At 41.2% G+C, this 13,227-nt stretch overlaps 1 protein-coding gene across 6 annotated transcripts in view; it reads right to left on the bottom strand.

Moving 5' to 3' along the window:
• The window catches only part of ACACA (acetyl-CoA carboxylase alpha), a 342,596-nt gene that overhangs the window by 36,408 nt on the left and 292,961 nt on the right, over positions 1-13,227 (bottom strand). For all 6 annotated transcript variants that reach the window (XM_030923246.1, XM_030923247.1, XM_030923245.1 and 3 more), the window contains 5 exons: positions 10,897-11,040; positions 10,182-10,302; positions 6,497-6,593; positions 3,033-3,129; positions 1,839-1,974 (listed from right to left, as the gene is read on the bottom strand). In XM_030923246.1, the coding sequence (XP_030779106.1) occupies positions 1,839-1,974; positions 3,033-3,129; positions 6,497-6,593; positions 10,182-10,302; positions 10,897-11,040 (595 nt within the window). The remainder of the gene's footprint in view (positions 1-1,838; positions 1,975-3,032; positions 3,130-6,496; positions 6,594-10,181; positions 10,303-10,896; positions 11,041-13,227) is intronic.

Below are 13,227 nucleotides of genomic sequence, written 5' to 3'. Positions count from 1 at the left end.
TATCATTTTGCTCAAGACATTTTTCTTGTCTCTGTGAGGTAATGTCTGTTTCTGACTTATTTTGACTTATTTTTGTTCTCTGAAGTGGCTGGCATCTTTCCTAACACACAGAACTCAATAAAAATGTGTAGGATTGACTTAACCGTATACTCTCAATTTCTCATGGTATTTCTGCTAATTTATTATCTTGGTCAAAAAATAATTCACCTTGACAATCTAAAATATATATACAATCATTAATTTGGATGTATAGTCCAAGTCTCCCCCAAGAAAAGTATAAAATATGGTAGTTCTCCAGCAAATATAGGCAAAGGTAAACTTTTCAACCAAAAAAAAAAAAAAACCAAACACCCAAACACACACACACACAATCAACCTAGTCTGCATTTTGCCAAGGAGGCCTGGCCATACAGGGCTCTTCCTAGACAAGTAAGGAAAAATTGTCGGCAAAAATTTCGAATCCCTCTTGCCACAAAACTGACCATCTGGTAGTTTCCCCAGGCTTTTCCTCCCTCACAGGCTGGGGGTGCTTCTACCCTAAGCTATTTTTAAGTGCCCTATTGAGAGTTCCTTGTTTCACATTTTGTATGTCCCTAAGCATTTTCTTTTCTTTTCTTTTCTGTGAAATGGAGTCTTCCTCTGTTGCCCAGGCTGGAGCGCAGTGGTGCAATCTCGGCTCACTGCAACCTCCACCTCCCCGGTTCAAGTGATTCTCCTGCCTCAGCCTCCCAAGTAGCTGGGATTATAGGCATGCACCACCACTACTGGCTAATTTTGTATTTTTAGTAGAGACAGGGTTTCACTATGTTGGACAGGCTGGTCTCGAACTCCTGACCTCAGGTGATCCACCATGCCTGGCCCTATCCTATTGCTTTAGAACCCCAAATTCTCCCCAAAACAGATGGAATTTACTTAGCATACTCTCATGCCCTCCAGGTATGTAGTCTCTGGCTTAGCATGGCCATGAATTCTCTGGCCACGAGAGAGAGAGCTTCACTACTGTAAGAGGTAGTGTTTCCTTGGGCTCTCCCTGTAGTGTCCACAGTTGCTCTACACATTAAGGATTCTCTGTAAATGGTGATACTGGCTGCCTAATTACTTAGCAATTCTCATAGCATGGAGTAGAGCCTTTATAATAATGGTCTAATATGCTGGAGCCACAGGCTCAGGGCTGTTGTTAGATAATAATACAACAGCACAAATTGCCACAAAGAACAGCCTCCGGTACTGAATTTGTTCATTTTCAAATTCAGTACCAGGGCTAAATCCACAACAGTAGGTCACCTCAATAACACTAGCAATAGATTATTCTGAAATACTGTATGGAATTATAAATTATAAAATGTACTTTTTTCCATTCAAGTTGCAACTCAAAAGATGTCTCAGAGAGGGCAGAATCTCCAAAAAGCCTAGGCTATTAGGACACCCACAGATTCCGCCGAACCTACACACTCCCTCTGCCGCAGAGTGCCACAAAGAACAGCCTCTGGTACTGAATTTGTTCATTTTCTTCCAGTAAATGCTAATTTCAGTATCATATTTCCCCAGCACGATCAGAATGGTCCAGCATCCACCCATGAGAGCTAAATCCACAACAGTAGGTCACCTCAATAACACTAGTAGTAGATTATTCTGAAATTGTGTATGGAATTATAAATTATAAAGTGTACTTTTTTCCATTCAAGTTGCAACTCAAAAGATGTCTCAGAGAGGGCAGAATCCCCAAAAAGCCTAGGCTATTAGGACACCCACAGATTCCGCTGAACCTACACACTCCCTCTGCCGCAGAGTGCCCAGTAATCAGTGATGCCCCTCCAGCCCACAGGCAGGCCAGTCACCTTTCATTCCACCAGAGAAGCCTCTCCAGTTGGCAAAGACCATCAGAGGCAGCCCTTCCCGGTTGAAGTCCTTGATGGCCTGATACGTCTTAAACGCAGAATCTGGGAACCAAACCTGGCCAGCCTGCTGGATTATCTATTGGGAAAAGTCAAAGAAGACACAATTAACAACACGGCTCTAGGGGTAAATCTCTCCAAGGTGAACAAGATTTTACTTATTTAAAACTGAAAACTAAAAATCAGACCAACAAAAACTACTGTTCATCAGATCATCATGTTTGGAGTAAAAAAGAAGAAAGGATCCTGGATCTTTGACCTTGTCAAATACTATTCTTTTTAAGTCCTGATTATAACAACTCTGTAGTCAAAAGGGAAGAATGCAGTCCTAAGGACGCTTGTTCTAGGTTTCTCAAAAGCTACTTAAAATGGCCCCATTGTGCTACTCATTAAAGCAAGTCAATTGTACATAGTCTCCCAGTCCTTTCACCTTTGTGCTTAGTATAGCATTTTCCTGTACTGTAGCTAATCAACAGACACTTGATGTCACACTGCTGAATAGCCTCCTCCCTGGCCTCCCTGACCCCTCACTTTCTGAATGGTGTCAGGATGTGAAAATATAATCCATCCTTAAAAAAAAAAAAAATGGGACCAGGCACAGTGGCTCATCCCAACACTTTGGGAGGCCAAGGTGGGAGGATCCCTTGAGCACAGGAGGTCGAGGCTGCAATGAGTCAAAATCACACCACTGCACTCCAGCCTGGGCCATGAACCATGTCTCAAAAACAAAAACAAAAACAAAAAAAGGCTGTGGTGTTCCCGCTTTGCATTAGGGCAGACTTCACCATTAACTCATTGTAGCTCTTCCATGTGTATACTCAAAGAATCGGGGACCAAAGAGCCTTCATTATTATCTCAGCTGCCTTTCTGGAAGACCATCTTCCCCAACAAAAGTATACTGTTTTCTAGCATCAAGAAGACTACTGTAAAGACTTATTTAATTTTTGAGGCAGAATTTAGCTTCTAGTCCATCTAGACTCATCTTAAAAGTGAGCACATGATGTTCTAAAATCATTCAAGGCTGCTGATGCCCTTCCCTCTAAAACTGATGGTTTGCAACGCTCCCGATGTATCCACAGGCACTGTGAAGAGAAAAACCCTCCAAGCACAGGCTCACAGTGTACTTGACTGGCCTACCTTGGCTTCAGAATCCAAGTTTGCTGGATCAGCTGGGATACTTAGCTCTACTGTTCGGGTTTCTACAGCAACAACTCCCACAGGTATTCCTCCTAGCCTGATAAAAAATGAGCCACATAAGAACCCAATGTATGTCACCATTATAGCTAGCCATTTGTTTTCCAATTCCACATCAAGCCATTGGGGAAAAAACTAGAAACAAACACAGAGAGCAGGGGGAATCTGATTCTTCTACGAGTTAAATGTGAGATGCTATGGATTTGATATTTACTCTCTAAATATGGTGGGAAACCACCCTCAGAATCACTTCTATTCGGAAATGTCCCAACACAAGATCAATTCAAACCAAGGGCTGTTCTAGGGGAACCTCTGCATTTAGACTCAACAGTCTAGCATATATATGCATCCCTACCTCTGTAGCTGCCAAATGAAACTTCTCAGTTCACTCTAGAGCATCTCCTTGGTGAAGATGGTAGGAAATGGTCTGAAAGGCAGTAGGAATCTGAGACTTTCAGTAACTTTTAATGAGGGCTGACCTTGCTGAAATGGAGTTGTAATTTTCTATGGAATATTAATAATGTGGTTCCAGATAAGATTTGAGGGTACAATAGGTCTTACTATTGGGTGTATGGTTAGGGATATGTAGGCATGTTATGAGAATGATGAAAAATACACGCCAAGAGTAGAGAAGTGGATCAACAAGCCCTTAACTTTCTCCTTTTTTGGAAAAGACCAATGGGACGAGGATAATTTTTAGTAGTAATCCTGGTGAAATCTATATTAGAAGTATACATTTATCTCAAGGCTATGTTAATTTAAAAAACTGTTTAGGAGCTCAAAGCCTCTGCACCTTATACTCCACTATGACCTCCCAATTTGGTCCTCATAAAGATTTTTTAGGAAAAATCAGAGAGCAAAACAAAGTATAGGGTGAATCTTTACTCTGGAAAATGTGATTCAGTCTTCATTCTCACTGTTGCATTCCTTGGGGTTGGGGCTGGGATGGGTTATAGTCTCTCATTCCCCACAGCATCTCCATAACAAACTTTTCCATGACGGATGGCCTTTGGTTGTTAAATTGGCTAGTGAAAATGGATTCCTGTCATCACAAGAGGCCTGACAAGGGCCTGAGTGGAGACCACCCACCCCCTTGTCACTTGCCTGCACTGAATCAGAATCAAAAGCCCTCTAGACAACCAGACAACGAGCAGGAGGTACACAGGAGGGTTTAGAAATATTTCTGTTCACAATGATTAATAATCCAACTGGAAACTTGTAATTGCAAAAGCCACCCTAAATCGGTAACTTATAACTTATATATTAGGGCCCATGTGACCTAATAAAGAACATCTTTATCCGAGTATTACAGTTATTTATTGAACTTGAAAACAGCTCAGAACAACTTCTGTTTTCTATTATACTTCATATAAATTTTATCAGGCTAGCACATGAAGATGCTACATCTTGTTTTATAGTGTGTCCCTGGACAAGGTGCCATGGAATAATAAAAGACAATTTACAGCCAATAGCACACATATTCCAAACATACATACCAAAGATGAGTTTTGGCAGCACTTACAGTAACAATCCCAGAAGAATACATTTATATTTATTTCTTGAAATGCCACTGCTTTTGAAAGAAGCTAGAGCTCCATTTGTGTTTTATATACTTGTGAGCATGTGTATGTGTTTGGAGTAAGAAGCCCAGAACTCGTCAGATGGAAAGAAAGGAGGAAGTCAGAGTGAGTGCTGCAATAAACAATGGCAGAGCTAACCAAAGCCAAGCTTGACTGATCTTGGTCACAAAGCAGTCCCTATTCTTCTAATCATAAGTATAAAGTATTATTCTCTTATTTCCCATGGGAGGATCTTAAAGAGCTTAACAAACGTTTGGCTTTCTGAGACTTAAAATCTGCCATGTTTTTTTCACAGACAGGAAAATTGAAGCAGAATAGATGAGACAAATCTCAAAAAAGTTGGTCTTAGTGTGCCACGAGGAATCTAACAAGCTGATACAGGAGCTGAGTATCAGGGTTCTCGCTCCAGTGCATCTCCTACTTCCAGCTCCCCAGTGGGAATTTTACCAGGCACAGAGAATACTTCTCACTGGGACTGAGAAGCCTGGGGTGAGATAAAAGACTTGAGACTTTAAAGAAAACAGACAGGTAGGCTCTGGGACATTCAGTCTGAGCTGACTCCAGGCCAGAATCCTATTGAGAGTCACAGAGGAAGACCCTGTCTGTGGGATTTGCCCTCTGATGGCTTCTTGTCACAGGCAGCATGGAGGCGTGCTGACCTGCTGTACTGAGAGAACCACAGAGCCTAGAATTATTTTCAAGGCTAGAATCTAAATCTCAACCCAATGTGGCATGTTTGAGAATCTTGAGCAGGTGCCACTTTTCACCAAGATAAGAAAAACGGATTGCCCCCAGAGGAAGGTGAGCTCCAGATGCGGTCCCTCAGCAGCATGTCTCTGCAGTGCAGAAGTAGATTAAGATCAGTCGTGGCAGGTGCTCGTTATAGCTCGTTATAGCAAGCACTACAGATTATTTTGCGCAGAGCTTGCTGTTGAGTGAAGCACTTCTTAGAGTGGGTATTAAAATTTAATAGAAACTTCAATTTCCCACTTGAAAAATATAGGTATTCTGGCAACCTGTTTCAGCTTATTTTACTCCTGTTTCAGGTAAACTTCTTTTTTTTTTTTTGGCAATTCAAAATCTGATTATAATCTAATATAGTACATTTGTCACTTAAATAATCTCGGTGCCATGAAGAGCCTCTTTCCAGTTACACAGAAAAGCAGATGAGTCTCTGAATCACTTGTCACCTATTCCTGAAAGAAAATTGTCTTTGGGAGAGGGAAGGTCATTGGTGGGCTCTGGCTATTGTAGTTGGGCTTTACGGCTCCTAAAGTGTTTTTCCTGAAACATTATTAAAAGGAAATGTCAAAATTAGCCTTCAGATTAAACGCATCATTAGAGTGACACACAAAATGGCAACTGAGAACCAGCACTCCAATTATTCTGCCTTGGGCATGGCTATAATCCAATATTCTTTTTTTTTGAGACGGAGTCTGGCTCTGTCGCCCAGGCTGGAGTGCAGTGGCCAGATCTCAGCTCACTACAAGCTCCGCCTCCCAGGTTTACGCCATTCTCCTGCCTCAGCCTCCTGAGTAGCTGGGATTACAGGCGCCCGCCACCTCGCCCAGCTAGTTTTTTGTATTTTTTTAGTAGAGACGGGGTTTCACCATGTTCGCCAGGATGGTCTCGATCTCCTGACCTCGTGATCCACCCGTCTCGGTCTCCCAAAGTGCTGGGATTACAGGCTTGAGCCACCGCGCCCAGCCCCAATATTCTTAGACAGTTCAGACAAAGAGATATTACTGGTATATATCTACATAGCCATGGCTCTTTCTTATTTTTAATTGGGAGGAAAAAGAGCTGCCAAAACAAAAGAGCTCTTACCTGGCTCTACCAACCACCACAGTCTGTGCCCAGGGCTGCATAATCTCTGAGAAAGATCCATAGTCAAAAAAGCCACTCAACCATTGACCTTTTTGGGCTATAGAAGGGAAAGAAAGAAAACAGAGAGTAAGGACAGTGAATCCATTGACAATGCACTGGAACTGACGGATTTAAGGTGGTTTGGGGGATTATTTTGGGGAGTTTGTTGTTTTTAACCAAATTATAATAGAAGAAGCATTAAGCAGCTGAATGTTCATTTGCCTTCAGACATCATCTCCTATTTCATTTGCTAGTCTGCATAAAAAGAATAATTTATCAGCAAAGCATCATTTATTGTTAAACGGCGGGGTTCAGCTAGCAGAGAGAGTTTGCATGCTTTTAAATAAATAACTTGACTTTCTTCAAGACGCTACAAATATTTGTCAAAAGGCAGCCAAGTCATTAAAGACATTTTCAAAATGTCTGTTTCTATTTTAAAACTTGCCTTACAATTTTGTTTGATTCCACTGACTTTCTTTTAACTGAAGGCTGAAAACAACCAAACAATAAGTATTAATGATCAGCTAAGGAGCCAAATTTGGAGGGAAAAATAGGAACTCAGTTTCTCTGCTACAAAAGCAACAAGATCTATCTACTTTATTAAACAGCTGATAAAGTATAATCTTTCTACAAAAAAGGGCCATATATTCTTGACAGGTAGTAAAAATACAATGGTTAAGATGCACATACTTAATGCCATTAATCTTCCTTGCACATGGAATTTCCTTCACTGGCAAGACCCAAAATTTTCAACATATTAGTTTAAGAAAAAAACTTTTGTTCCACAGGTATGAATGTTTGACCAAAGCCCCATAAAAGCTTCTGCAAATAACTGTTTCCTGGTTTGCCCTCTCAGCTCACAGTTTTAGTGATTCTTCTAATTTGAACATGGCCCTCCACCCGCTAAAAACCCAAGTCCAAAACCAATTAAAAGTGGAGATCTGAGCAAGCTAACCTCTGCTGACTTAAACAGGATGGAGAGTGTTTTATCAAGACTAAACTTGTAATTACTGTGTTCTACATTCCTTGCCTCTATGGCCCCAGTGTAAAATGTGATCATCCATTTCAAAATTATCTCTCCATCCGTGAGCCCAAAGCCGATCGTTTAGATTCTGGTCTTGTGTTGGGCGTCAGTTTGAAGAATATCACAGCACTATCTCCTCTAATAAATGACTTTAACTTTTCACCTAGAAGATATCTGCTTTAACTTATCACAGAGAATCATCTGCTTTCTTTAACGCTTCCACTAAATTAAAATCTGAAGTCACTCGATTTGGAGCGAGTGTTAGCTGCACATAGACAGCAGGATGAATTACTAGGGAGTCAATGAAAAAATATTATCCAAAAAACAGAAAACTTAGTTTATCACAAATTTCATTTTATTCTGTGGATCTCATTAATAATGGCCAGGATAATGCCCACCTACACACACATACTTCTGTTCACCCATGAAAGAAGGGCTCAAATTTTGGTGAAAGTTCTAAACCAAATTTCTAGGTTCATCAGAATACTGAATTTTAACTTTATATCCTTGGATCATTTTCTAATTCTTACTTTAATAACAGGGATTTGGAACTACTGAAGTAACTTCAAGATGGAAATGTTTTCTTTGTTTAAAACCCTGCTGCTAGGGGTGGGAGGAGTCACTGACTATTGTAGTTGTGCTTCACAGTCCCCAGAGAGTAGATCCTACCCAGTTCCGATGCAGAACCTTAGAAGCCAGCTAAGATGACTTCCCGTATTTCCCAGGAAAACACTCACTAAGTCTTGTTCCAAATTCTAGAAGTGAAGAGGCTCACTTCATTCCCAGAAAAGTCCTGCATTTTAAGACTGACAGGTGGTCAGGCGTGGTGGCTTATGCCTATAATCCCAGCACTTTAGGAGGTTGGTGGATCGTGAGGTCAAGAGATGGAGACCATCTTGGCCAACATGGTGAAACCCTGTCTCTACTAAAATTACTAACCCTGTCTCTACTAAAGGCGTGGTGGCGCATGCCTTTAGTCTTAGCTGCTCGGGAGGCTGAAGCAGGAGAATCACTTGAACCTGGGAGGCGGAGGTTGCAGTGAGCTGATATTGCGCCACTGCACTCCAGCCTGATGACAGAGCGAGACTCTGTCTCAAAAAAAAAAAAAAAAAAAAAAAAAAGACTGACACGTAATGTTAGGCTCATAGTTCTTATCATAATCATGGTACAAAAAGAAGGGGTAAGTAGAAGCGGAGGTTACAGTGAGCTGATATCACGCCATTGTCCTCCAGCCTGGAGGACAAGAGCGAAACTCCATTTCAAAAAAAAAAAAAAAAAAAAAGGAACAGCAGGGAAAAGATTAGTATGGTGATTTTCCAGGCTATGTAAAATAAACTATTTAGTTTTATTAAAATTAACAAGAAAAGACACTAAAGACAACAGGTAAAGTTATAAATTAAACACTTCTCTCATGTTTTTATACAATAGAAAGCCTAATGTAGATATTTAGAAAAACAATATAATAGCTATGTAATAGCTATGTGACCTTGTATGAATCACTCAACTTCTCTGATTTTTGTAAAATGGTTATCTCTCTTTACCTATGAGAGGTTGTAAGTGCAAATAAGATAACATATATGGAAGTGCTTTACAGTCCCACCTGGCTTACAGTGGGTACCTACAAAGGTTTATTAGATCTTCCTTATGAAGACCTCTCTTTCAGCAAAATCACAATGACTTTTACACTTAATAAAATACCTTCTGCAATCTCTTCTACGTTTATATATAGCCTTTCTTTGCAATCGTTGCAATAAACATGCAAAAAAGAACAAACGCTTCCTCGCATAGTTTGAAAAAATGGTTTCAAAATATAGCAGAGGGGTTTGGTGCTCCACAAAAGAACCTCCTGATAAGTGAGGTTTGCTAGAACAGCCAAATGGACTGACAGATGAGAATGTACACAGAGTTACTTCTTTTTCCTGTTTTGTTTCTAAGTTAGGTAAAATCAGCTCCAAAAAAAGCAACAGATTAGATATATCTGGAGGCAGGGCTTATTCTCACTCCATGTATCTATATAATCAAAAGTTCTGGACAATCTCTTCATGAATAAATGAGCTTACAAAGTAGCCTTCTATTAATTACTGAGCAAGTACCAATACCATTACCAATACCATTGCCAATACCATAAGAAAAGAAGGGCACCTGCAGGGTGGCTGCTCAGAGCTTGCTGAGAAGAGTGAAGTCCTATTCTACCCTGAAGGGTCTCAAAGACATTTGCTGCAACGAAACTGATTAATCTCTTTTGGTTATAGGGATTAGATGACTGAAGATTCTAGTCCTATAATTCTATGATTTTATGGCTTATATTGAACTGTTTTAAAGTCTTTGAACCCATTAAGTAATAAGGGCTTTAATAACAGAATAAACAGAGGAAATGTATTAGTGACTGCACTACTTGACTCGATGGGTGATTGGGAAATCTCATTTTATTTATTTTTCATTTGTTCATGAAGGATTTCCCACCTTTTTCTTCAGAGGGTTGGTTTTCAGGTCTTTCTCATTTCTAGGTACTTAGCTCTGTTTTCTTAGTCACATGCGATTGTTTAGGAATTGGATACTGATTGAAAAGAACGCTAAAAGCTTGAGAGTCAGATACCATGGGGTCCTCAGACATATACATACTTGGATGAGGACGGCCTGCTAGCATCCATCGAGGATCATATGGGGCCTTTGTGGGAACAAACTCGATGATTCTGTCTATAGGATCCTTTGAGTTCAGAAGAGGAACTGAACTGTGCACGCTCTAAAAGGAGATTGGAAGAGAAAGAGCACAGCAATCAATGAATGACAGCCCTAGACTCCAACTCAGCAACAATAGCTATAGACAAAGACAGCAGGGCCCACATATGGAATTACACCCAATAGTCCCAATCTTCAGCTGGAAGAATCCTACTTATGTGCCAAGCCCCAAGGAACATGTATAGGTCAATAGTCTCATTTAGGAGGCTGGCACAAAGCGGTGTGTTTTGACTCTTGATTTCAGTGTGCCCATGCTTTCTGGGATGCTTCTCTGAGGAATGAATGACTATTACAAAGGAGAAAACCCATAATGAGGAGGAACCTTAATATACTGGGATCTGAGCCTTAGGTAGGCCATGAGGGCTTCCATGGCTGTAAGACATTAGAAAGGGGCCCAACTAACGAAATCCAAAGACATTTTAAAGGTAGAAGGCAAAATATGGCTGTAAGGAAAAAGAGAAATCAATAGCTTTTGGAGAAATATTTTATAAAAAAATTGCTCCACCGTAAAGACAAGACCTTAAACACAGAGGCAGTGAGCTGTGGCGGAAATGACAGGCTCTGCAGGCCATGTCAGTGCTGGGTAGGAAGGGCTCACCTTGGGCATGTAAGACAGCCAGTGCAGGACAGTGAAAACCCCTTCAAAGTCATCACACACAGTGCAATGGGTCACCCCATTGTTGTGCATGATCTGGATGCCCCCGAGCTGGTTATTGGAGGTGTACACTTCCCGCCCGAGGACCTAGAGAAATGAGCAAGAGAAAAGACATTTGTCTCTATAGAAATAAAGGCATGGTCTATTTCACAAGTTGCACTAAAATGGGTTCTTTTCTCCACAAAACAGAGATTCCAGTCTCCATGGGTTGTTCTGAGGGACTATCTGAATCTTCTTCCTAAAAAGAAAACTTAGAAAACAAAAAATACTTTTAACGATCACATTCATGGTTGCAATTTTAAAACCAGCAAGCCCCTTTCTCTCCACCAGCTGCCACAGATAGGCATAGCATACTTCCACCCTCAGCTGAAACTACAGTGGTGGGTGAGGCTGAGACCCAGAGGCATAGGCTACTTTATCACGTGCAAGTCTCTTTGTGCATAGACACAAAAAGGTAACATGCCTGTCTTTCAACAATATTTAGTGACAAGTCTCAGTTACAGCAACTCTGGGGGCTTAGGTTCCTTATTTTTAAAAACGATTATTTTTTCCTTATATTTGATTTTTATTAGGTTGGTGCAAAAGTAATTGTGGTTTTTGTCATTTAATGGCAAAACCGCAATTACTTTTGCACCAACCTAACACTGGCCTCCACGCACAACCCCTAAAGCTAGCAAAATCCTGAAGCAACTCATGCTACATACATGAACCCCTGAGTTTCAAGTCTTTTCTTTGTGTGCTGGGTGCAGGGCTGTGATTTATACCCAAGCACGCTTCCCCTCCTCCTTCCCTTCCAAGGCTCCAGGGAGTTCTGGGCTTCAATCCCTGTCTATCCCTGGAGGAGTTTAACCCTTGTAAGGTCAAAGGGTACCTGCAGTTGAAAACCACAAAGTTTCCTTTAAAGAAGAAAAAAAGAGGAAGAAAAGATATTCCTGGACTTGGAAATTGTAGGGTTTCTTTTTCCTTGAAGACTGGTTAATAATTTCTTTCAGGGAAGGAGGTTTTCTGACCCAGCAGATGGAAGCCGGGCAGCCTGATCACTGACTATTGCAAACTGCTGAGTGTGTAGTAATTGCCAGTCATCTAAGGTAGCCCCTGAGAGCTCTAAACAGTTGTAGAGTGCTTACTGTATTTTACCTTTTATTTTTCCTTTCCTCTCCTCCTTTAAAAAATAACGACGATACAAAATTTCTTCCCTACTTGTATTCATTTTCAGTCTCTGGGGAGAATGTAAGTAACTAAGGACCAGCAAAGTCTGCCTGCATATTCCCATTTTGGCCCTTCTTGTTAGAAGCTTTGACAGGTTCCCCTGCATGCTGGGTCAACACCCCCATCAGGATCCTCCAAAGGTGGAGGAAGTTGGTGACCAAAGTAATAACCTCAGTGTGACCCAATTGGCCTTGGTTCCATTTAACTTCAGCTAGGAAGGGCATAAGATACTTTTCTGAAAGGAATATGGAAAGCAAAATTGCTCTCAGATTACTGCTTTCCTTGATAAGGAAGCGTAGAGAACAAGCCTTTACAGGCAGCCCCATGCTGAGCAACATGCTGGCAGCTCCTTTGAAGGAGCCTCATGAACAGGGGAGACCGTATCTGACCACTGAGCTCCCATCCGCCTCTCAGTCCGTCTTTAATCTCAGCCCAGGCACTGTGGCTCTTTTCTCATTCTCCTGCTGTCTCTTTCCATTTGCCCTCTCTCTGACTGATACACTGATCTCTCGGTCACTCGGCTTTCTGCTCCGCTGAGTCCATATTACTAATAACACCTCCGCCACGGCCAGTTTACCTCATGAAGGCAGGAGCACATCATTACAAAATAAACTCATAACTTTGACATTCTAGCAAATACACGCCGTTTGTTATTTTTATGGCTTTAGTCTTTCTAACAGGCAGAGGGCATTACATACCTGTTTCATTTATATCTTTAAGTGTGTGCACACATGCACACTCACACATGCATCAGGAAACAAAACAGAACAAAAAATCCAAACCAAAGCAAATATCCAAAGCAGTCTGTTGATGCAGGAGCCTGGTAAAGGCAGAAACCCTGTCACTTAAGAAGGCCACGCTCTGATCTGGCTCTGGTTTTATGGTCGTCATAAACCCGATGGTCCACAACTGGTCCTTCTGGGACAGACTGCCTCTCGGCTAGAAGTCATTCAGTGTGATCAGCAGTATTTTTAATTATTAAAATAAAACTGGAAAGAGGGAAAAGGAATAAAAAAGGAGACACTGTGCTGACCCTGCAAACGTGATATTCACAATTAGGTCAGG

This window comes from Rhinopithecus roxellana, chromosome 19 (genome assembly GCF_007565055.1).
Source record: "Rhinopithecus roxellana isolate Shanxi Qingling chromosome 19, ASM756505v1, whole genome shotgun sequence".
NCBI lineage: Eukaryota > Metazoa > Chordata > Mammalia > Primates > Cercopithecidae > Rhinopithecus > Rhinopithecus roxellana.
This window is presented reverse-complemented; position numbering and strand designations above follow the sequence as displayed.